Source organism: Camarhynchus parvulus, chromosome 2 (genome assembly GCF_901933205.1).
Source record: "Camarhynchus parvulus chromosome 2, STF_HiC, whole genome shotgun sequence".
Taxonomy (NCBI): Eukaryota; Metazoa; Chordata; class Aves; order Passeriformes; family Thraupidae; genus Camarhynchus; species Camarhynchus parvulus.
This window is the reverse complement of record NC_044572.1, coordinates 36,863,331-36,888,989: the sequence shown is the minus strand read 5'-3', so window position 1 is coordinate 36,888,989 and position 25,659 is coordinate 36,863,331. Positions and strand designations below refer to the sequence as shown.

General features: G+C 37.5%; 1 protein-coding gene across 1 annotated transcript in view; it reads right to left on the bottom strand.

The window, feature by feature from the left end:
- Positions 1 to 23,966, bottom strand: part of KCNH8 (potassium voltage-gated channel subfamily H member 8) — a 176,421-nt gene extending 152,455 nt beyond the window's left edge. The window contains exon 1 of the mRNA XM_030943733.1: positions 23,844 to 23,966. Coding sequence (XP_030799593.1) covers positions 23,844 to 23,919 — 76 coding nt within the window. The 5' untranslated portion in view covers positions 23,920 to 23,966. The remainder of the gene's footprint in view (positions 1 to 23,843) is intronic.
- Between the last annotated feature and the right edge of the window lie 1,693 nt (positions 23,967 to 25,659).

Here is a 25,659-nt window from a genome sequence, read left to right as displayed (position 1 = left end):
CACAAAAGCATATCAAGAACACTAATAATATCCATTATACTGGCTGCACTGTGAAGATCCTAATCACCCCCCCCAGAGAATATAAACATTGTAAATCAACATGGCTGTTTGTGAAATAATCATTAAACCGTGGCTGAAGGGAATGATTGCAGACTCTGGCCCTGTTGTTATTATTAGTTAAGCTGGAATTAATTTAAAACCATTCTCCAGCAGAGTTAGCTTGCTGGGATTGTACATGAAATGCAGACTTGACCTGAAGAGCAGGTTTTGTCCTTTTCTATAGAAATGCCATGCATGCTTCTAGCTGAAGCTGAAATTGCAACCAGCAGTGCACTGAAATAGTTCCTTTCACCACATATTGACAGGGAAAGCTCTGTAAAGAAGCTTTAAAGAGCTAGCTTGAGTGCTGAGGTAAATGACTTGTGGTGGCTAGTGTACAACTCAAAAATCAAAACTGTATGGAAAGGAAATGAAAGAAAAAAAACCTGAAAAACCAAATTAAAATAATTTAAAGCAGACTTTGTTCCAAAAATAGAAAATTTCATATATTTGGAGAAAAAAGAATATCAAAATAAAATTAGACAGACTAGAAAAGAAAATAATATTAATCTTTATCAGCATTTAGAACCTACTTAAAGAAACAAATTTATGACCACTATTCATGATTATATATTTTTAAGTCTGTTTTCATAGACTTTTTACCTCCTAAAGTTTATATACCAAATCAGAATATTTGTGACAGATTCCTGTCTATTAAATATGGGTTTTAAAATAGATTCACAATAATATAATCTAATCCAAGTTATATATTAATATAAGTACACATGTTCATTTTCTAAAAAACCTTTGTATCTACATCTAAATGAAACAAATAATCATACATCATGGACTAAAACCAATAATAATATCTTTTCCTGTTTGAGGAGTCTTTTGTCATTTAGGACTCTTTAGTTTTATATCTATTTAACAAATCTGAAGCAGAAAACGACCATTGTGTTATTGATTTATCTCCACTTCAACAGAATTTCTTAAACTTTATATAATTACTTGCATTTATCATAATCTGTCTACCATCTATGTAGCTCTCACAGAAATGCTAGAACATCATGCTGGGCTGCTGTGTTGACGGCAGGTTGCCTTCAATTTCCACCTGTTACACTGTATTAAAATAGAGAAGAGAGTATTAAATACAGTGGCAACACTACTTAGTGTAGTTGCTGTGGGGATGTTATTCCATCATTACTGAGACACACTGCAGTGCAGAAGATAACCTGGGATGCAGCAGGAAACTGGTTCTGACATGTTCTGTAACTGAAACTAAGCCTAACAAAAACTAAATTACAAACAAGTACGTAAGCTAAGTAACAAGTGCTCCCTGAACCACGTTTTCATAAATTTGAGCTAACACCCCTTACTGTTTGAATTCTGTGGTTAGTTTCATCCCAGAGACTGTGAGTGAAAGGGGAAAAATTGTTCAAAATATTTTGAAAGCATTTAAGATCACTACAGTTCTGGAAGCTTTTTCACAAATGCTCAAAAATTCTTTTTTTGTTTAGTTTTTAGACTCTATTAGGCTCCCCAAATTAAAAAAAAAATCTTTCATTTACACAGGCTCATTTCTAGTATTTCATATAAATTCTTTATACAAAATGAAGTTACGAAATGTATATATATATACTTACACATACATACACAGTAAATACCTAATCATCAAATTGTGATTGCGACCAAAGAAATCTGTCTGATTAACTGACCCTGACTAACCGAGAAGCACCCAAGTTTATTGAGTTAAATAATACGGAAAAGTTAAAAAAAGAAAGATCAGACAGATATATTAGGAGGACCATCTATTTTGTGGGGTAAAAAACAAAGACCTAATGGCCACAGAAGTAATATCTATCATTTTCTTGATGAAATAAAGGGATTTATTACCTATATTATATAGTTCCACATTTCAAAAAAAAAAAAAAAGTAAAAAAGCTGAGTAAACATAATGTAGTAAACCATAAGCTTGAGCCACAATCAGAAGAAAAAAGCCTATCACTTAATGTAATGTCCCTCCTTTTCCACTCAAGCAGAAACTAAAGAAAACAAAATAGAGGGAAAAGAGAAAAATAATGACTCTAGATTTGGACATACATTTCCTCTCAAGTTTCTGTTTCAGTCCTTTCTTAAATCAGGGTTTTGGCAAGTAGTTTAAGCAAAAGAATGTGATTTATCGTCCCAAAGATGTCCTCTTCCCCTTGGGATCTGATATATACAGAAACCTATTCTTAATCTCCCTACAGAGAGGACTGGAAGATACTTTGTGTGATGATAAAGCATAAGGAACAAAAAGAAAAACAACTTGGTGAGAGAAGCCAGTGTGATAACAAGGCCACTTATCAAAGGAGCCAAATTGCTGAGCAGAATTTAAAACCAGCCACTGGGACACAGAACATAGGCAAAGGATTTGTCCTCTGACAAAATAATCAGAGCCCCACTTTTTTTTTTTTTTTCTAAAAATGTAGGATTTCACTGTGCTTTTCAGTGCAATCAATCCCAGATGAGTGTTTCCCCCCCACCCTGATTTTGCACGCACAGCACTGTCTGGTAGAGAAATACTGTTCTATTCAGGAGCCACATGTACATCTGGGTATTTTTTTGCTGCAAATTTTAGAAACACTAAGAGGGGTAATTTCACTTTGTGCTGGTTCTTGTTACTCCTTTCAGCATTTAAAAAACTATTAATAAACAGAATATCTTTGTAGCATTTTTTCTACACTATAATTAATCTAAGTGGACAATCTGACTGTACAGGTAAGTAGAAGGTGCCTAGTGCTGCTTCAATTTTCAAGAGCACATCTGACCTACTACTTCTAAATCACACACGAAAAAGGAAGAGGAATGATCCTGTAGTGATAAACAACAGGAGCATTTGGAGCCCTGCATGTCATTACAGTATGTCATGATCACAGTTTTACTCAGTCATACCAGAAGTTAGACATGATACCATTTGCTGATAACTGCAATTGATTAAATAAAAGTGTAATATATGCCTACTTAACAACATCCATAATGCAAGATATTTAAACATTTCTTGTTCTTTACTAAAATCAGGTATCTCCATGTCATTTAATGGAGCTGGAAGACCCTAAGACATGATGATATGTTATATTTAGGAAAACTTAACTTACAACTCCATTTATAATAAATTGCTCACACATTTTTTTCTCTGCCTCTAGTTTTAAATTGTGTATTTTTTCAAAGCAAAAATGCAAACATGAAGATAAACTGTTAAAATTATCAAAGGGGTTTCAGGGAGAAAGTGCTACAATTTGCAAAATTTCAGAAGTGAATGGAACATATCATCACTGGAAGACATAACTGGGAAAGGAATGGTTTTCATCAAGAAATTCTACATATAAAATATTCTTAAGAAATCAAAGTAGTTAATTACAAAGAAGTAGTCTGGATTCAAATTCACACACACAAAGAAGAAAATTATTTTCTGTGATAAATCAATAACAGTAGGGAAAAAACTGATGTTACATTTTTAATCAATAGCTGAGCAGAATTATTTTGATTATACTTTTGCATTTTGATATGTTTATCATCTGATGATAATACACCCAAAAAAGTTTTCATAGACTATTGCACAGAGCACCATTACTTAACATCATGATTTTCAGAAGTGGGGTATATATCAGCTTTTTTCCATACTTGATTTATTAATAGTGTAGTAAGACTCTCACCTAGCACTGCAATAGCTTAAAAGAAAATCATAATCTGTATTCACAACTAACAGTGTCTGCAAATACTCTTTTTTCTGTGTATTAACCATTTGCTTCATCTCCTTACTACATCAGTGTGTAGCTGTTATAATTTGAGAATACATTTTACAAATTTTTGTTGCATATATTTATCAGTGTTTCAAAAGGTTGCCTTAGAAGTTATGCTTGCTCATTCTTGTCACAGCCATACATTATTTATTAAATGTCTGTATAATGATAGATTATTTATACTCTGATATTTATGGCACATCCTGATCTGAAAGTCTGTATGAAAATGTTCAAGAAACAGTACGAACTCTAGCACATAATATGAAAACCTATTACTAAAAATGGATGGCAAGCAAGACTTATAATGTTGTTTTTTAAAAAAACCCATATTTTCTCCTATCATCTTTCAAATAAAAATCTGATTTAAGGTTCACCATTCATCATTTTTTATATATATTTTTCAGCTGCACATAGGTGTAGGAGTATTTTAAATATTTCAGTCTGAACAGTAAGCTATTGCTGAGCTATAGTGTCCTGTAGATACTTTTCCTTCCTCCAAGGGTTTAAAGGTTAATATTTAAATAAGTATGAACTTCTGGAATTTAGCCCCATGAAATAATTATTTACTTTACAATTCAGAAGATATTTTTCTTGCTAAGATTACGTAAGACCTTGTTTTTATATGTTTCAAAAACTATTTTTGGTGAAATCTTAAAGAATATGTTAAGATAAAGTGCCACCACTCCCATGATTTATAGACAAAAAGTTAAAGAGGGGGCCTGGAAAAACTCATAGCACAAAAAAGGAGAAGAGACTAAGTTATGTCCCATGATAAGCTGGGAGTCAGCAGGGTTGAGTACACTTCTTTATTAGTCAGTGAACAATTAAGTTCCTCCTAAACAAGAGTAATGGATGTGATAACTGAACAGCAGCTGGAGTGACAGCCAGCTGTGCAGCTGGAAAGGATGAGGGCCATAGAGATTTGTGATCATGCTCTCCACTGCCCATGTACACCCAGCTTCTATGGGAAAGCAAAAAAGGCATTATAAGAATGTAAAAATATACTGAATAGTATGAAATAGATGTTAAAAAAACCCAACCAAACAAAGAAAAATTAACCAAAAGAAGAGACTTTCGGAAGTCAAGGAAAGGAAGAAAATGGAAATTCCAGGAAGAGGCTTTCTAATAGGTCCATGACGGTAGAATTTCTCCACAATAAATCCCTGAAAGAGTAATATATATGCATTTTTGGCTTAAGATTCAGCAGTCTTTAACAAATAGAATCTCTGGTCTTCCAGCTATTAAGTTCTCCGATCTTTCTCATCTATGCATCACTCTGACTCCTAGAAAGTGGGTGTGGAGCATTCACACATAGAATGGAAGAAAATGTAAGTACTATAACTTTAAAATGAAAATGAAGTCCCTAGAAGGAAAAAAAAAGAAGTGTTTATAATTTGTTTCTTATTGTGATGTTTTCAAAATAATTACATTGCATTAAGAAAGAATGGATAACTCCAACTGAAAAAAAAATTACAAGAAAACAAAAAGAGAGTATTTGAGGCACAAAATGATAAGGAATAATAGCAACATTATATATTAACTTTGAAAAGAACATGGAAATAAACCCTTTTCTACAACATGTTTCTGTTTCAATTAATTCGGCAATGATATCTGGGGAACATGAAACTACACAGATACCATAAATCTTCTTAAAACAAAACTGGCATCATAACTGAGAAACCCAAAGTTTTGGTTAAGCTGGAGTTAAACAAACAAAATTATAGTGCCTGTATTGCTCTGTGGGTGACATTTCACAGCAGCAGCTGGAACTCACCACAACCCTACCGCTCTGCCAAACAGGGTGGGGCTTTCATGGAATTGGCCACTCACCCCAAAGGAGGTTTAGGTTGGACCAGAGTAAAAATAATTTTCTTTTTTAAGTTCAATTGATATCTTTAAAAAAAAAAAAAAGATATTCATTTAGAGCAGTAACCAAAGATAAAATAATAACAGATTTGGAAAATGAATAATTTCTTAGTAATTAAGGCCAATATTTGCAGATCATTGTACATCTTCAAGATGTTTTAAAAGCATGAAATATTCTTCAGAGCTCACTTGCAAGTGTACATGAAGTCTCATTTCAAGGATGGAAAAAAAATTGATTTAGGGAATTTTGTTATTTACTCAACCTTGTAACTGCCTTGAGAGCCAGAATGAAGGTATAATTTGAATCATCCAAAATGCTACCTTTCTACTCAGCCTCTAGAACTATCAGATATCTTAATTTCCCCTCAGATTTGCCCTCATACCACACTCAGTCTTCCTACTTAGAAAGAATTTAGTTTCCTATATTTTTGTGCAGTACACTCCTATGGACTTACTTCTGAAGGGTCAAGATAGAAAGCATGACCATGGGAAATCCAGAAATAGTGGGCAAAGCCTTTACTGAGGGACAGACCCCCAATGCAACATGTGGATCACCACCTTCAGAAAACTGCAGAAATGCAGTCTACTGTGCGTATTACTGTGGTGTCACCGAATCTGGCACATTGCTACAGGACATCATGCACAGTGCCAGCAATGCTTCCTGCCATTCCAGACCAGGAATGAACTAGGTCTCCATGCCCACTCTACCTGTCCCACAGACTGCGTGGAATTAGCAGGGCACTCTGGTTGGTGGAATACATCCAGCAAATGTGAAACACTCTGCAGATACCAGACAGGGGTCACACATACAGGTTTTATCTAAATTAAAGGACATACAGGAGATCTATCCTTAGAATCACAGAATGATTAGGGTTCAAAAGCACCTTAAAGTTCCAGCCCCGCTGTTATGAGCTATTCAAACCACTCCTCATTTTTAATGCAAACTCCTTAACAAGAGGCAAAGATGTATGTTAGTTTGAGTTAAAGCAATAATAATGTTACAAAGCACAGACATCAAGTATTTCCTATGAACCTACTGCCTGTGTATTTTCCCATTATGCAATGAAACACCTTGCACAGCTGCAAGCAGTATCAGGAGAGATGAGGAAAACATTCCCATGGAAAATATTCTATCTGTGAATGATCTGATCTGTGGAGTGACATTTTCAGCCCTCTTTCCTTTTTGAAGTCTCGGCTTGCAAGTTCCTGAGGAGCAGTGAAGGAGAGCACACACAGTGGCAAGCAGCCAGTATTTCCAGGCTGAGAGGGCTTACCCTGAAAAGGCTTATGGTTTGGTGGGTATACAGAGCTCCTTCTGTTTACTGGGAAATAGGTTTTTCCCTGATTATGACTATGAGAAGCATTGCTACAGGACTGCTCTGTTTCATAGTAATCTCCCAAAGGCTTATGGGATTATGAGCTAACATGAGATAAGTGGGAAACAACAACCCAGTCGCTCCCGACCCACCTGAGTTTCCTTTTAACCTAGAGTGGGCAGCCTCTCACATTCATCTGTTTCTACATCTACTCTATTTACCCCTGCATTGAAAGCCAAGAGTTATACAAGGGTTTTAATTTGCAATTTAGCTTCATTAAAAAACAGAATTAAGTTCAGACCTAGAGTAAAATCAGACCTACCCTATGAAATACCATTCCCAGTTTTAATTTGGCACACAGCTTTCAATACATTTCTCTGCAGATGTAACCTACTATTGATGACAATTATGGCCAGTAGACTTAAGCTCAAATATCAATACTAACTTGGTTTGTCAAAAAGAAATTTTATCTCTGAACTGGTTTTGAATTCAGTCACTGCATCAATTAGAACTTGCTGTATATATATATATATATAAATATATTTAAAACTAATTTATTTAAAATAATCAGTATTCTTCAATGATTGAACTTCATAACTGTGACCTTTATGGCCATTTAAACACAATGAAAAAAGACCACTAGTGGTCCATTTTGTCTTGTCATATTTCAGGCCTTTTTTCTATACTTCTGTGCTCTAATCAATGGAGAGAAGGACACTTTTCAGATGGTGAAAACACCATCTGGACCCGCCTATCCCCTACCTATGTCTGGCAATCTATTTAGTAAGTGTGTTCCTAATAAAGACACTGAAACATTTGGTCCTCTAGAAGTTTCAAATTTTAGTTTAAAATTGACTTCATTCCTTGGACTTATCTGAAAATTATATTTCCAAGAATGAAGTCACTTATAAAAAATAATGCACTGCAAGTTATATATAACATGCTGACTCATCAGATATGGATGATTTTGTATAAATAATTTTGTATCTATACTTTGAGATTTGTCAGGGGAACTTGTTCCTTATTGGCCCATTTCTACACATGGGAATACGAATGCAGGCCAAGACAACCAAACTGGAGAGTTATTTTTCATTGTTAATGATAAAGCTCTGGCATTTTACAATCATCGAATCTGAAGGAATATTTAAAGTATTTCTGTTCTGCTGATTTTTGCGTTATAAATGCATAACTTCATAACTCATCCTAACAGTGGATAAAACTATTTTGAAGTACTTAATGGCATAAAATGTTATAAATCAATGGTTCCGTTTATACGGAAACTGCTCTGATATAATCTTTACCATTGCATGCAACAACAGAGGACACAGTACGTACATGATGTTCAGACACTGCATGCCAGATAATGCTGTTATTTTAGAAAGAAATTGTTTTCATGGGGAAAACCACAGCAGACTGCATGAAAGATTTGGAGTATTGTGCAATGTGTGATTCATTGGCAATTACATTAGTGATTATTCCAGTATTTTAAAAAACCCAAACAAACTGCAACCAGATTGTGATTCTAATAACAAAACCAGCTAAGTTCATATTACTCAAGTATTTTTTTGGGCAAAACCAAAACTGTATTCAGCAATGTTAAAGATATTAAATAACAGAATATATACTCAAATAATTGTTTCATTATCAGAAAACACATGTGCATATTAAGACTGCTACCAATATCACACATATCTAAAAAATATTCTTCATACCCAGATGGGTTAAATTTATGGCTACAAATTTGGGTATTTTCTCAAGTGTCAGAACTATCTCCAGCTGCTTCATTTTGTGTGCTAATATATGATTTAGCTGAAACAGTGTAAAAGTGAATGTTGTTAGAAAATTAATTTAAGTGTCATTTATTTCTAAATTGTTTCAAGCAAATAAATTATTCTGCTTAGGCAGTAATTTCTATTGATGAAATTAGTTCAAGTCCATCTGCATAGTAAAAAATACAAGACAAGAAATTATGTGGCTCTGCTTTTGCCTACTCTTTCACTTTCTGCATCAGTTCTCTTAAGAGGTCTGCTCCTCAGGGTGTTATGCAAGATCCTTCCATAAAAGCAGAAAAAGGCAACTCTTAAACATAATTGGTTTCACTATTCCCAGATACAAGAGATTTCAGAGGAGCTATTATGAGATTCTTATAAGTTTTATGCAGTTATGAAGGGGAGTTATACAGTCTATTTTAGACCTCTAATTAGAGTGCATCCAAGAAGTACTAAAGATTAGGAATGTAAGATTCCCTCTGCAGACAAAAGAAAGAAAAGCACCTTCCTGTACTCCATTCTGCAAATAACTTGAACCAGTTCAGCAAAGAAAAATAGTGCCACTTTCACCATACCTTTCAGAGGTATTCAGTGCTAAAAAACCTCCTGTCTAAAATAGTGAGAAGGACAAATAGCATATATGACTATCTTCTGAGCATTTCAACTGATTTATTTTCTCCCTCACAGCAATAGACTCAGAATTAATGCACTCACATTTATTTCAGGTAACTGAAGCCAAAAAAGCCTTAAATTGGAAAGCTTCAATACAGAATCAGTTAGGTGTCTATTTCAGAGTGTTCTAAAGGGTGATATTTGAACTGCAATGGATTGCCCATGCTTGCTGAATCTCTCAAGAAAGTTTTAATGTACTGCTGCTTTTTGTAATAAACAGGACTTAAGCGACTGTGTTTCCCGTACACCTCAGATTCTTCTCCCCATCTCCTCTCTTCTCAACACTAAATTCCCAGCCTATTTTCAGTAATATTTATCAGGGAAGAAGAGATACAATAAGTTTTATAAAACAGCCAGGAGAAAAATGGCTAGTGCCCCAGTTTCACAAAATTTCAGTGTCAGCTTGACTGTACTGGATTACAGAATATTCACGTAGCAGCTCAACTGCAAGGGTAAACAAGGATTCTTTGGCACAAAGATTCATTTTTTACCCCTTTCATATATTTGCAAGAGCTGAAGAGATTTTTATCTCTGATACTTTAGCAAATATTAAATGTTAGAATTTCAGCACTTTGTGAAATTAGGAAGCAAAATTATTAATTAAAAACAAAGAGAAAAGGATTATCCAAAGAAATTTGCCAGATATCCAGATATTTGAATTGGTACCATATTCACTGCATAATAAAGGTGACCAGTCCAGGGCTAGGGTCTAAAGGTTTTCATTTCTCATTACTGATTTTATATTTAAGTTATGGAGAAAAACTTCGGCTTGCGCTGTTGTTCTCACAAAACAGTTTGGAACCCGTGTATTATTTATGGAAATAAAGCCTCCCGGTCCTTTTACAGTTAGCCTGGTGAATGAGGAAGCAACTAAATGTCCCCACGCTTCAAGGACAACTCTCTCACACTTGGCAAAAGACATTTTCCAACTGATCTGAGCTGGGTCAAGAACTGTCTTGGGAGAAAGTCAGGTTGGGTCACTGGTATCCATCTGGAATGGAAGGAATTTGAAAAGATACTACATTGAAGAAGCAGCTAAGTGCACTTGGTTGAAGTGCTGGGAGGTTCTGGTCTTGATGATTTAGAAAGCAGGAAAACACACTGTGACACCTTAGAGTATTCATAGTAGTTCTATTTTTACTTTCAGTAGATTGAAAACAAATTCAACTGTCCCTCAGAAAATGCAGTTAATACCAGTAAAAGCCACTCTGTTTTTGATGCTTCCCAAAATGTGATAGAACATAATATTGCAATCCTGAAGTTCCGAAATAAAAATATATCAATGTGATAAAATACATAAATTTATTTTTGCCACATTTTCAACAATGTAAGTTTGTTTGACTTCCTCTTTTAGTTTTAGGCTTTTTTTTTCTTTTAAACATTTATGCAATTTGCTTTCTGATTTTGGTCTGAAAGCCACATGAAAGCTGTGTCATTAGAACAACTTTCTGGAAAGTAGAGTACATTTTTAGAGGGACATTTTTTTCCTCCTGGACATTTAAAACCACATTTATATGAAAAATTTTTGTCTTGCTGACTGAGCTTTAATGTTCTGAAAGATATGCATTGCAAGTAAAGATAGAATTGCTCTTTATAGACGTGCTGTTTCATCATAGTGTAGGTTGTTACAAATCTCCTGTCATGAAAAATCCTCTTCATTTCTTCAAAGTCTGTGATTGAGACCATTATAAGATTAGAAAAAGCAAGATATTTTCTGCTTCTAATGCAAGATGAGTTTCTGTGACCTAGACTATCTAGTACCATGCTTTGTTCCTTCCTGTTTGTCATCAGTACAGTCTAAGCCAAGTTTAACATTTCCAGCTAGTATGGTCTTGTCAGGATGTCATTTTATAAGAGTAATTTTGGAAACACAGGGATGGAAATATGCTTCTCATGTGCAACAATCCATTCATATAAAGGAACTATGCTGGAAGGATTAAGGGTGTGAAATGTGTCCCTTTCATGGCAAGAATAGGATAGATATGGAGCAAGGGTGGTTTTTAGTGGTGAAAGTCTCATATCTGCAACTCTCATAGTAATTTCTGAATACAAGATACAGCCTTCACTTTTTTACTTCTCTATTTCTCTTCTGCTGTAGCTATTATGTTCTCTAGCACCATATTTTAACAACAGAAATACCTAGATGCTACAAGAGATCTTGAAATTATTTTGGTCATCATGACATTTCTTGAGTAACAAAATGTGAAAGGTTACTGAAAATTACTTCTAAAGCTTAAAACTTGACAAAATTTCAGGACTGATCCAAAATTTCAGATAATTAAAAACTGAAGAATTTTTTTTTTGCCTTCAGAAATATGTTTTGGTTTTTTTCTGTAATTACACCACATGTTTGATTTTAAGTGCAAGTATAAAATTTATGTAGGAGCTATTAAGGATTTAACAAGTGTACAAACATATGCCTTAGTGTGGAGCAGCAGTGCTATCAGAAAGAAATTAAATTTCTGTAGAAAATTTGATTTATTTCTGGGGACTATTTTACTTTCTTGATAATACAGAGAACAGCTCTTGACTCTTGCCTCATAATCCCAGCAGACAGGCCTGTGACCATCAGACAGTGCTGTAATTTAGACCCTTTCCTGTCAGGGGTCCACACTGTTTATGTAGATGCCAGCTCTGATACTTCATTTGTGATTCAAGGCCTTATCTGGAAAATAGGTTCCCAGAACAAGAGAAGTATTGGTGCTTCCCTGCAGTAGAACAGCAAGCCCTGCAACTAGACTGAACCTGGCTGAAAGACATCCAAATTTTCATCACCAGCCCCAGAGATATTCTGCATCATGTGGCCCAAAATGGCATTGTATTTTGTGCCAAAGAAAATACCGGTCTGTCAAAAAGGAAGGATTCCATTTCTTTGCACAGCCAAACTATTAGAACACTCACTGCACTATTTTGCTGCCACAAACTTTGTTTGCCAGGCCTGAAAAACCTATCAGGAAGCACCTGCTTTCAGGAGCAAACTATTCTGTTATTACATTTAGTTTATTGTGCCATTCACAGATCCTCCCTGGAAGCCATGAATTAGCCATGATAAATGAACACCAAAACATTCAAGTGCTGTGCAAACTGCTACGATACTCTAAGCATTAAAACAGATGAAATAAAATCACTGTTCTCAGCACAGCAATATGTCAAAATTTAATAGCTAGAAAAACAGCTACTATCAAACTAAGAAACAAGGATTCTTTCTCATTAACTTCACTTTAGAAAAATAGTTCATTTAATAAATAGTTGTGTACATCTTAATTAAATACAAACAATCAATTTTATAGACTTCTGAGCATCAAAAAGATTAGAAGCCAATGCCTTCATTCTATAAATGTAAAAAACTTCCTTCTTCTTCATTCTTGCTTTTCTTAGAAAGTCATACCATAAAACAGAACATGTAAAGCTGGCAGAAGTTGTCTCATAACCTTTAGTAGAGCACCTAGAGGCATTATTTCAATGACAGTTCATATAAACTGACATATCAACCATATCAGGCTGGGGAAAAACCTAATAATATTCTCCCAATTAATTCTAACCTCTTAGCTTTACTCGTAATTATTTCACTCAGCTCCTAAAATTCAGCTTATTAAGATCCATCCATTATTGGTGTGGGTCACACACTATTTCTACTGTTGGGCTACCTGGCCTTTGTCTTCCTTGTCAGAGGAAGCGAGAGGACCTTGCCTATACTGACCTCATGAAACTTGTTTTTAAATGAAGAATAAAGTGAAACTGGAAAATAATTACTATAATACCAGATTATTTCTTTATTAAATGACTTTTATTTCCCTGTACTTAGTCTGCTGCTTCCCTGGAAGAGACATTCCTCATGTTTATCACTTGTGAGAGTGTCAGTTGAACTATTCACCTGCGCTTCACTATCTGACTTATTGATGCATGAAGTGGCTGTTTTTATTTCCACCTTCTTCTTCGAGTGATCATACCTATTTATATAAAGTTATAGCTTCAGTAATTTGATATATTCCAGATGAGATTGATACAATGTGAGGTTGTGATTGTTTAGGTTTAAAAAGCATACCCACAAAGAAACCCAGCAGAAATTAGCAACATTACAATAATTCACTACAAAAGACAGAAACAGAAGGTCTGTAGCTCCCATGACAGTTCAAGCAATCATTCCCAGGAGACACATATCAGCAGAAAAATTAATAAATTAAGTGCTTATCCGATCTGAAGAATGATTTCTTTGGTAATTGAAGCAGAATCAGCCTATATGTTTCTCTATTTATAAGCTTATTTAAAATACTAAGTGTTCAAATGTCCAGATAGATAATTGCTTTTCTGAAGATACTGCTGACATCAAAAGAAAGCACATTTTTGATACATAACTGTCTTATTTAATCAGAACAAAAGCAGGGGGGAAAACTGCAATTCAGATAACTCCAACTGGATGCAGGCAGCAAAGTCTCCGCATTTCTCCAAGAATTACTGCTCCCACTATCTAATTTGATGATTAACACCAAGTTGTAATTGGAACCAAAATCCCAAATCCCCGTCTGGATCCTGCTCACAGCAGTATGAACACAGTTCAACACCTGCCTGTCTTATTTATATAAGACTCATGACTGATGTGTTTAAATGTCTGCAGCAATTTCCACCTGTCCATCCTGACTGTTGTTGATCGCTGCCTCTGCTGCAGGGATCGATCAGCAGCGTGGGCAAGCATTTGGTTCATTCCAGAGCAATGCCTGCTGCTCACTCAGCAAGCCCATCAGTCAATCCATCTCTGCTTCTTCACAGCTGCTCCCTCCTTTTTCCTTTCTTGGCCAAACATCACTTGTACACTTTACCACCCAGGACTATCCCTTACCTCTGAAAATAAATCACCACTGTTCATTCTGTAAGTAAACTTTTTAAAAAAATAATCAATTTTGTGTTTAAGGTTGCTTATAATCTGGGTTTTTTAAAGGTTCTTAAAGGATAAGAGACTGCTTTTTCAAAATTCAGACATCACTTATGGCTACTCTCTACAGGTACAAAATTTTGTTAATTAATTATTAACTGTAATTGCTAATGAATTTGAAGAAAACAAAAAATCGCTGATTCAGACAGAAAAATAGCAAGATTTTACAGGGAATTGAAAATATTTGGATGCAAACCTCTACCCTACCAGAAGAAAATCTAGAAGTGTTCTTTAACCTGTAAGTGTGTAAAGGATGAATCCTGTCTGTGGTCCCACACTGCATTGCAGTGAGTTCACATGACTGATGTGGGTGGCCAAGCCTCCCATCCCCCTTAGGGAAAGTGCTCAGTGCAGTACAATGGAAGAGCATCACCTGCCTAATTCCAGGCAGGAAGACCAGGCCACAGATCCATAGACCAGGCTCTAACCACTCTCAGGCGCCTGCTCTGCAAGGCATGTCAGCAGAGTCTCTCTCCTGGTGAATCTAAACATCTCATACACATCAACTAAAAAACCCTAAACAAACCAACAGCTTTGGGTAAATATTCCTGTAAACATACAGAGGTAGCAAAGACAGTCAGGATTTCTAATGCATCCTGGTTTCTGTTGTTTCTGTTTCCAGTGCAGAAGCAACTCTTGAGCATGACTAAGAAGATAGCTTAGTCATAGTTCTGCTTCAAAGAGGGCCATTAAAACCATGCTTTAAAAATCACTAAGACTAATTTAGAGTAAGACCTTGAAAGGCCTCCAAAATATAGTGCATAACCACACTATTCTCTCACCTTTTTCCTCCCATGCTGTCACCCAATTATTACAGCACTGAAGCAGACACAACTTACAGCTATATATATTCCTCTGTAAATCAGTGATCCTGTTAATTTTCCTTAATCTTGGCAAATGCGTAGCTCAAGACCTTTCATTAATATTTATTAACTATTCTTTTCTACATTGAACTTTTAATTATTTAAATCACTAACATATAATTCTGTAACTACACGTTTTATGAGGTGCATTCTTCTTCCCACTGTTCTGGAAGTTAAAAAAATAAAATGTTAAGTCCAAATTCCAAACCTCAAGATCTTTTAAAGCAGTAAAGAAATAATCTGGTTTAATAAATGCAGTGAATGCCTTATCATGTCACAAACATAATTCATATGGTAAAAAGAAAGATGTGGATTAAAATACCATGTATTTTGATTTCAACCATTAAAAACACACAAAAAAGTAGAGAAAACAGCTTGTGAATGATACGTTGTGATTATTATTGACTTTTGAAGATTTTTTACTCTCCAAAGAGTCCTTTTGATCTTCCACAAAGATTGTTTTTTCTGCAAAAGTGTTTTCCTCTAAAACAATATAGTTTCCCTATTGTTTTTCAATCAGTATAAATTCCTAAACTAGATTGTGAGAAATTCCTAACTAAAATGTAAGAAAAGGCAGAACTCATGCAAAAACACACTCATCACTTGTCCAGGAGTTATCTGACATTTAGAGGGGGAAAAAAATATCAAGCTATTTGTCCAAGGCAATTTTTCCTCATTCTAAACATCAAATAAATGACACAAGGACCAGCTCAGAATTCTCTTTCATACCTTTGGAATAAGATGCCTAGTCACATATCATAACTAGCTATTGAGTGAGATGGAAGGCAAAAAGAAAAGGCCACCAAAAAAAGCTGTAACAATGAATTTCAGATCTATTCAGCTCAGAATGAATCCTTCTTTATTTCCATAGGTTTAAAAAAGAGAAAAAAATAAAATAATCCTAGACTCCCAGTCATCAGAAGTAAGGCCTGAGGAGAAAGCTAATTGAGTGCTGGCACACTGGAAGCTGTTTTCTCTTCAAAAGATCAACAGGGAAGACAACATATTTTTCCATAACACAATTGTCTTCAGCTGTCCCTGAAATGATTGACAGGCAGCATTAAGCTTTAGGGATGCTCAGACGATATTTAATGTCAAGTTCAACATTGAATGCGCTTGTATTTTAAGAACAACACCTGTTCCATAGTCTTTGAATACTACTATCAGTCCCAGAAAACAGAAGGAGCCAGAAGCTCTTGGCAAGATAAAGCCCAAAAGAAGATTTTTTTTTTTGCTGTTAAGGAAATCTCTCTCCTCTCTGAGATTTCAGAATGCTGTGTTTGTTTCTCATCTTGTTGTGCTTCCCCTTCCCCCAGCTTCTTCTCTTGCCACCCTTTCTTTTTTCCTTATTTCTTATTTATTTATTTTTAAATTGAGTGGGCAAGAAACAAAATTACTCTGTGAGCAGGTGGTTCCTTACCTGCCTCTTTCTTTTAGTCACTTTAACACAAGGTAAGATGAGCTTGCTTGTGATGATGCAAAACTGCTGTAGCAACTGTCCTTTTTAACCTTTTCCAGGCTACAGCACATGTAATACGTGTACCTTGTTTTTCTCTCAAAAATTCATTTCCTCAGCCTAGTACTAGGAGCAGTGAATGCTCTGTAAACCCCTATCTTGCTTGTTTTATTTTAATATATTCATGTACATCTATTTGTTTACACTCCTACATGTGCTTGAGGCGGTGTTTTTGTTGCATTTCTAGTCTTTAGGGCCCTGAAAAATACTCTGACCATCTTTCCTTTACATCCAAAAAGGCTGGGAATGCATATAGAATTGCTACCTGCACAAATAAAATAAAAATTGATAAAATAGAAGTTGAATGTACAAATGTAATGATAACAATAAGAGAAATGTGTTTCCAGGAGAAATCTATTTACTCATTGAAATGTGCATACAGAGAAAAAAGTAATATATGTCTGGGGAAAGGAATAAAGGGACATTTACACCAACTCTCCAGTGGGAATCTAGATAATAATCTATGCTTTAGAAACACTAAAATATTTCTTCCACTCACACAAAGTACCCGTTCATTCAAATATATGTAACTTCAAATATACAGATTTGATTTGATCACTGCGCTGTGAATCAGATTTCTACCCAAAAACAATACAGAAGATAATATTCTTCTGTTACTCAGGAAAAAAATATCCCTTCCTTAATGAATATTTTCACTCTTAAATCTCAAATGCTTGCCTTGAATTCAAATACAGGGTTTATTTCTGAAATAATGATGTGTGCTATTAGTCCAACTTTATATTTATAATACTAATCTAAGATTAGTGTGATTACTGAATTATACAGCCTCTGAAAGGAGGAACTACAGAATTGTCATCCTGCCTTATTTGTGTCTAGCAAAAATAAGAGAACATCACCCAAGAATTTGAATACATCAGTATTTTTTCTAGCAATAACATGGACTCTGAATAAAATATACAGTAATGATCATTTTTCATGGTTTTAAAGTGATTGCACATTAAAAATAATGCCTGAATACATTTTTGTTTTCTTGAATCAGATCCTTAGGACTAGAACTGAAAAATTAAGCAAAACATGGTCTTAAGATTCCTTGAAACCCTTCCAATCCCATCTTTCAGGTCCAATTTTAGCTGAAGCTAGAATCAGAAGTTACTCTAACTGCTGAAAGTGAAGAAAAACAGATAAAGTGACCTTAAATTATGAAGTTCTACACCCCCAAAACTTGTGCCAAAAGACGAGGAAAAGATTTTCCAGTTAGCTGCCTAATCTAGCCACTTGGTTACTTCCAGCAAAGAGCAACAATACAAAACAGGTTCCAGCATCCAATCCCTGGTTTATATTAAAAATCATATTTGTCTTTTTTAATAATGGAGCTACAGCGAGGTGCAGTGCTGGTCACATTTTACAGAGAAAAGTCGAGACAGGCAAGGTCTGCTTTTTTGGGGCTCTGAGCTGGGAAAAGGCAATATTCTTTCCAGTGTTGACTGTATATTTTTCCAGTGACAAATAATTAATTCTAAATACCACATTATTTACTTGTTCAAGGATATGAGTAAAAGCACTAAACAATTCTGCATTAACATAGGAGCAAGAATAGAAGTATATTTGGAAATTCCCCTCTGGCCAACTCACCCCATTTTTATGACAAAGAGTTTGACCAGCTTCCCTGCTCTTATTCCTTCAGAAGGACAGTTTGACAGACCACCAGATTTTCCACTGTCACTGCTTTGAAGTCTCTTTGACTTTGATCGGTGCTTATCACAGTTTGAGTCACCCTTCCTCGGTCACAGGATTTTATAGAATCTCAGAATCAACTCAGTTGGAAAATACCTCTGAGATCATCAAGTCCAACCTAGGACTGAACACCACCATGTTTACACCAAGTGTCACATCCAGTCTTTCCTTACACACCTTCAGCGATAGTGATAAATTTCTTTCTAAAACCCAACCTAAGCTTCCTCTGTGACAGATATGTCCTCTCATCCTGTCACTGGTTGCCTGGGAGAAGAGACCAATCCCCACCTGGCTACAGCCTCCTTTCAGGCAGTTGTAGAGAGTGACAAGGTCTCCCCTGAGCCTCCTTTCCTCCAGGTTAAACAACCCCATCTTCATTAGCTTCTCCTCATAGGACATTCTCTCCAGACCCTTCACCAGATTCATTGTCCTGCTCTGTACCCACTCCAGCACCTCAATGTCCTCCCTGAACTGAGGGGCCCAGAACTGGACACTGTGTTTAAGCTGCAGCCTCCCCAGGGCCATGTATGGTCTATGATCACTGCCCTGGTCCTACTGGCCCCACAATTCCTTACACATGCCAGGATGCCAGTGGCCTTCTTGGCCACCTGGACACACACTGGCTCATGTTCAACCAGCTGTCACCCAGCACACCAAGGGACCTTTCTGCTGGGCAGCTTTCCAGCCACTCCGCTCCCAGTGTGCAATTGGAGCATGTTTTGCCTTTGTCAGGTGGAACATTCTGATCCTGGAGTCTGATGAAAAGCTTCCTCCCCCTGGAAACTCAGCTGTTGCTTCCCTACATCTGACACTGCTGCAATTCCTTGAGCCTGTTTGAGGGAGAATCCCCAGGCAGCCAAGAAGCACTTTTCTGCTTTTGAAGTTTCTGTGATACAATTGAGCAGCACATTGACTGGTGTAGAGAGGATAGGATTCACCCTGAGTGAGAGAGAATTTGACAACAAAGTTGCAGAAAGTGTTAGTTCATTGGTTCAACTTAGCAGACATCACCAGTTTGTTTGTGAGACAGGAAAGCAAGTGCTGGGGGTAGCTGGGAAAGAGTGGGGGAGGAATCTGACCCTGCAATCTGGAAAGATCACTGCACACAAAGGCTTTCAGCTCTCTACCAACCGACAATGATGTAAAAGAGACAACCTGGTTCTACCCACAGTGCCAGCAGAAGTATGCTGACATCACATTTGGTACGCTTAAATCTGTATGTTCTCATCAGGTGCTTTTCAATCACACCTCAAGGGTAACTAAAACAATCAGAAAACTGATTCCGTTTTATCAGGAAGGAAAAAAAGCAAACAATCATGAAAATTGCTGTTTAGGTGCAAAGATCCTTTTGTTAGTACTTGAGCACGACTTTAATTGGAAAATATATTTGAAGGTAGAAGTTGTTCAGCAAATAGAGAATTAACAAATTATAACCATTGACACTGAGCAAGAAGGAATTTACTCAGCTTGATCTTCAGGTTAGATGGATAGTGTAAAATTGTCAATAAGAATGTGAAGTACACACTTCATTTGGAATCTGATCACATATGACAGACAGGAGATAATTATAGAACTTCAGCTGTCATTTCATAATATAACCATACACAAAATGTTGTTCTTTTTTAAATAAAAATTAATAAGGCTATTTCCTGAATCTCTGTTAACTTTACTTCCTGAGAAAGTCTCACAAATTTCCAGAAACCACCACTTTGGTGTGTATTTAATCTATTAAAATAAATAAATAGTGCATGAAGAATATTTATGTGTTTATATATATATGAAAACAATAGAACATAATTTCCTGCCATGCAACTATTTCTGAATACTTTGCCTAATCTAAATAGGGTTAAGAAGTAACAATATACAAATTTTCCATTCAAAAGCTTGAAGTGTAATAACTCACTTCAGACATTCAGCTTCATAATATTTCGTGGTGGGTTAATTATAGGCTTATATTTGAAATATTTTCGCACTTTAAAATGTTATTTTGTCTCAAAAATATCAAAAGCAAAACAAAACTAAACCAACCAAAACCCTTAAACCACACACCACTCATTTAAAATGCTTATGTTTGTTTTCCACATAGGCAATAAACACATTGTTAACAGAGGGGGCAAAAAGTCTTTGGATGACTTAGTGTTTACATTTTGGATGGAGAGGAAAACATTGTGAGAAACCATTAACTTAATTTAAGATGTCAGGACCACAAAAGATATTTTTGAGTTGGAAGAAGGTGTCTGTATGACAGCATACAGGCAGAGCCAAGAGTTCTGCCATGGAAATCCAGAGAAGCAAACCTTTAATGCTGCTCTTGCGCATGTGCAACACAGGTAATGAGAAATTTGCAGGAGACTTCTGCAATCTCCTGCACAGCTAATAGCAACCCCAAAATTAATCTAATTGCTTTATTTAGCACATATTATTGGTTTTATTCATAAAGAATACTGATGTGTAACATACTGAAAAAAAAAATTAAATCTACTGGGAGAATTCTGAGCAGCTGAAGCACCTGCCAAGGACTTGTTTTATATATTTTTTGAAATATGCAGTATTTCATAGTGCAATTTATAACTGCTAATTAGACATAAATCATTGCAATAGTATAGTTTAGAAAGTTCTGTCAATGAAATTTTGAAAATTCCGTGCAAAGCAAAGCATATTTTCTAATATTATCTAGAATCCCTTCTTGCACTTTTGCCCGGAATTAGAATTATCCCTCTTCTGGATTAAAGATGCATTGGTGGATTAGTCTATCACTGATGACAACATAATATATCCTTCCCAGAGGCTTAAACTGAAAAGAGGTCTGTTAACTACAGAGTGTATTAAAACAACAAAAAAAAAAAAAAAAAAAAGAAAAAAAAGACATTGGACATGAGACAGTATTTTAACATTTAAATATCAGCATGTGGGAGGTCAAAGGTTGTGAAACATAACCTCAGGTTCAGTGCCGTGTATCAAGCCTACTTTTTCAACAGTTTCAGTGACATTATCAATCCTACTCTTTCCACAGACTGTATCACCCATAAAACTAGTAAGGCATGGGATGGATTCCTGCAAGGATTAGCCATGGGTACTACTTCTAGCTTTAGCCACCTGAGCAAGTTCAGGAATACCAGCCACACAGGCAATTTGAATGAAAAATAAATTGGTTTTAATTTTTCTACTTGATGGTCAGATATGTACACATATTTTGAAAAATTGTGCTTTTTTATTTGAATTTTTTGACCAATTAAAGAAGTATTAATTTTATATTTTAATTTAGCATTTCCAAAGCAACAAAGCAGGTGAGCTGTTTCTGAACTGAAATCATTTCTATTTCTGAAACTTTGTTTCAGATGACATGAAGCTGATTCATCACTTTAACGCTCTAAAGGAGATGTTACATTATTCCGTATTTTAAGAGACATGCCAGCAGTTTTCCATGGAATAGTATCTTCCTGCAAAGTCTTTCGAGGTGTAAAACCACATAATACATAAAACATCTTTCTGTGTGAACGTCCAGGAATAATTCACAAGCCAATAATCATACAATGACAACTTCTAGAATACACCTGTTTAATATTTAAGCCAGATTCTGGAAAGCTAACTAAAAAGAAATATTTCAATGACTCTAAAATATAGATAATGGGCTGTACTCTCTGGTGAACTTAAACACCTAATTACATTCTTTTTCAATTATATCCCAGGAAAAAGCAAATTATTTGATAGCATTAAATTTCAATGTAAGATGATGGGGTCTGTTTTTTGTTTAAGAAAAGGTCAGTCCTTTGCTTTATGAAAGTCAGCAAAATCGTTGTCTTAAAAAGGAGCTCAATATGAGTGCAGAATCCAGCTAAGAAAAGAGCTTTCTACCACACTCGTCTGTTGGTGTCATTGAGAAAATGGGGATTAGACATTTCTCTCTCTTGTGTTTTATTTAATAAGAGACCTGGATGTCATCACTAATGTTGCTTGCTAAATTGAATCTTTGAAGAACAGTATAGAATATGTGAAGTGTTTGTGTGTACAGCTCACAGGCTATGTGATCAATCCTTTGAGAGGAAACCATTGTGAAGGGGGAGGGTCTTGAGCACAAAGAGGGGAAGGATTGCTTTTCTGGCAAATGCCAGTATCAGCAACAAAACTCTAATAAGAGCCACATGCTCCAAAACGCAGTAAATAATGCCCATACACTTTGTAGAAATAAAAGGTTGGAGGATGGGGGGAAAGGACTTTGAGTTCTGTAGTCCAAGGAATTTAAAGGTACATCTAAGTAGTCTTACGAGAGATTGCTTTATAGTGAAGTATCAGTTACACACAACCGTGGATCATAATTATCTGTGTATCCTCAGACTAGCAGAGCAGTTATAATGCAGTTCTGTGCTTCTCTGCAATTGATCTCTGTGACTGCATCATTTTCTTGACGTTTTACAACTTGCTGATTCAGTAATCACAGTTCAGCTGTCTTAATCACACAGTAATTGAACCATAGAGGGAATGCCAATAATCAAGAAGGTACCGAACCAATTAGATAGCAATGTTTTCAGTCAAGAAACAGCCAACAGCAACTCAAATCTGAGTTTGTTTATTCTCCACTACCGATGTCTAGATTTCTTAAAAGGGAATTAAAGGGAAGGCAGTCCATTTTGGCCCAAATCCGCTATCTCCCGACTCCTTTTATTGTGCGTGAGCCCCGTTAAAGAAGAAACAAAAGTCAGGACACAGGCGGGTCCCCCCGCAGGGCCGGAGGGGGAGCACGCCAGCCGTGCCGGCGGAGGCAGCGCCCGGCCGGGGAGCAGCCCGGCGCGGGCGGAGCGGAGCCGAGCCGGGCCGGGACCCGCCCGAGCCGGGACCTGTCCGTGGTCCTGCAGCCGGGCCGAGACCGCTGCCGGCGCCGGGGGACCGTCGGTCCCTGCCCGCCTGCCTGCCTCCACCAACGCCCTGCAACAGCTGCTGCCACTGCCCAGCCCGACTACGGAAATTCAGCTTTTGGGCAGATTTCGAACCCCCTCGAGGCTGGGGGTACTTAACGAAATAGATTCCTCAACCGTCCTAGCAAAGCCCTGCCCAGGCTCTGAGCGTGCCTTTCCCGGGCGGTCTCGGCTGCCCGGGACGCGGGGAAGCCCGAGTCCAGCGCGCAACTTTCCCGCAGGGAACCGGGCTTCAGCCCCTTCCGAGCCCCCGCGCAGGGCAGCGAAGGCGGAGGGGACCTGGCGCCCTCCTCGCCTGCAAGGCTGTGGAGAAGCCAGGCAGGAGAGAGAGGTCGGGAGCTCCCTCGCCTCGCCTTCCTCATTGCCGGCTTTGGTACCAGGGAACCTCCGAGGGGCGGAGGGAAGAGGAAGCTCCCGCCGTACGCGCAATGCTCCCCGTGCATCCCCTTCTCCGGCAGTCCGGAGCCCCAGCCCGGACTCACGTGTGCCGTCAAACCGGGTGGCGATGGTGTCGAGGAAGGTGTTCTGGGGTGCCAGTAATCCCTTCATAACCGGCATTTTTCCAGCGCGGTGCGAGGTTCCCCATCAAAGTTTGTCTACGAGGGTGGCTCGAGAAGAAAGTGCAGAGGGCGCCCGGGGGAAGGTAGGGAGGGAGGAGGCGGAGGGATAGGGAGGAGAAGGAGGATGGGGATGCCGCCGCGCCGCCTCCGGCGCAGGGAGCCCCCCGCACGGCGCTGCCGCCCCGGGAGCCGCGCACAGGTGCGGAGCCGCGCACAGGTGCGGGGCCGCGCCCCCGGCCGGCAGCGCCCGCGCCCCCTCCCCGCACCCCTCCCAAGGCGAGGGGGAGGGGGGCGCCTGGGGAAAGCCGCCGTGAGGAAGGACGGGCTGGAGGAGAGCAGGGAGCCGGGGAAGAGCCACCTTTATCCACCTGTAGCTGAACCGGGTGGGGCGGGGCAGCGCAGGAACCGGCGGTCCCAGGGGGCTACGGAGCCTCCTCCGCCCCCGGCAGCCTCAGACACATTTCGGCTCCAGCACCTGAGAAGGATCCCAGGCATCTCAGCTCACAGGAACCCTGTTTTATGAGTAACGATATTGCAGGGTAAAGCACAGGCTCTTTGCTGCAAGGAGAAGAAACACCCTTGATAGATAGCAAATGCTTCTGGAGATGCTCACTGGAGAGTGAGACTAGGACTTGGATAATTCTCCACCAGTTTTGTGGCCTCAGATATTATTTGCATGGTTAGGGTATTTCATTTAAGGAATAGGTATTTTTCTGTGATTGTTAGTACATCCTATAACATTCTTTCAACATTCTTCCCTGAAAAATTCCTGTAATATTTTTTTCTGCCAGCCAAAGATAGAATTAATACATATCCTAGCCCAGAAGGTCTATTGTGTAAATTCCAATAAATAAATATGGAACAATAGTAAGAAAGAAGTGGCATTCCACATTCAGATGAGTAACCTGCTCAGACTGGTACCATGGCTCTTTAAATGCTGCCAGTCAACTCTCCATAGTACAGTCATTTCACTCACTGTAGCAGCAATGGAAAAACTTCCCCATGTTCTTTCAGGATTAAAAGACCCTAGAGAAAAGAAATGGGAGTACACTCCCTAATCTACCAAGTCACTGTGCAGAGGAAGCCTGTTGGGTTCCTGCTATTTTACAGTACTGTTATTTGTATTTTTTGCTATTCCTGTTTATTTAGGATTCTCACTTTCTCCGGATGGTTAGAAGACTTTGATTCCCACTTTTAGCATAAGCATCACAGAGAGGTTACAAAAGAGAAAAAATGGTCTTTATTTACAACAGATAAGAAACACAAAAAACCCTCAGAAAATGCTGATACACGGGGTGTCTAGCACAATATAAAGCCTACCTATGGTAACCTCACCTTGGCTCTGGAGAATGCAGCAGTATTTTGCTGAAATCATGAATCTGTCTATTTGCTCTTGTACTGGCAGCCTTTCACAAACTAGTTGATATAGAGCTGCCAGGTCAGTTTTCAGAAGCAGCACATGAACTGAGAGACTGCCTGTACAGTACTTTGGAAGTATTCAAGATCTCAAAGTACTATCAGTTTCTTGCTACCTGATAATCTTCAAATTCATGTCAGCCTTGTCCTTAAAGTATACAATTTTTAATACCAGCAATTTTTAATTTTCATTATTATTCTCATATCTTCCAGTTCAATATAGGCAGAGTCACAAAATTAATTTCTATTTATAATTTTCCATTTGGCCTTTCTGGCTACTTGGGTTTGATGGTACACGTACTCACTAGTGAAATAAAGAAAA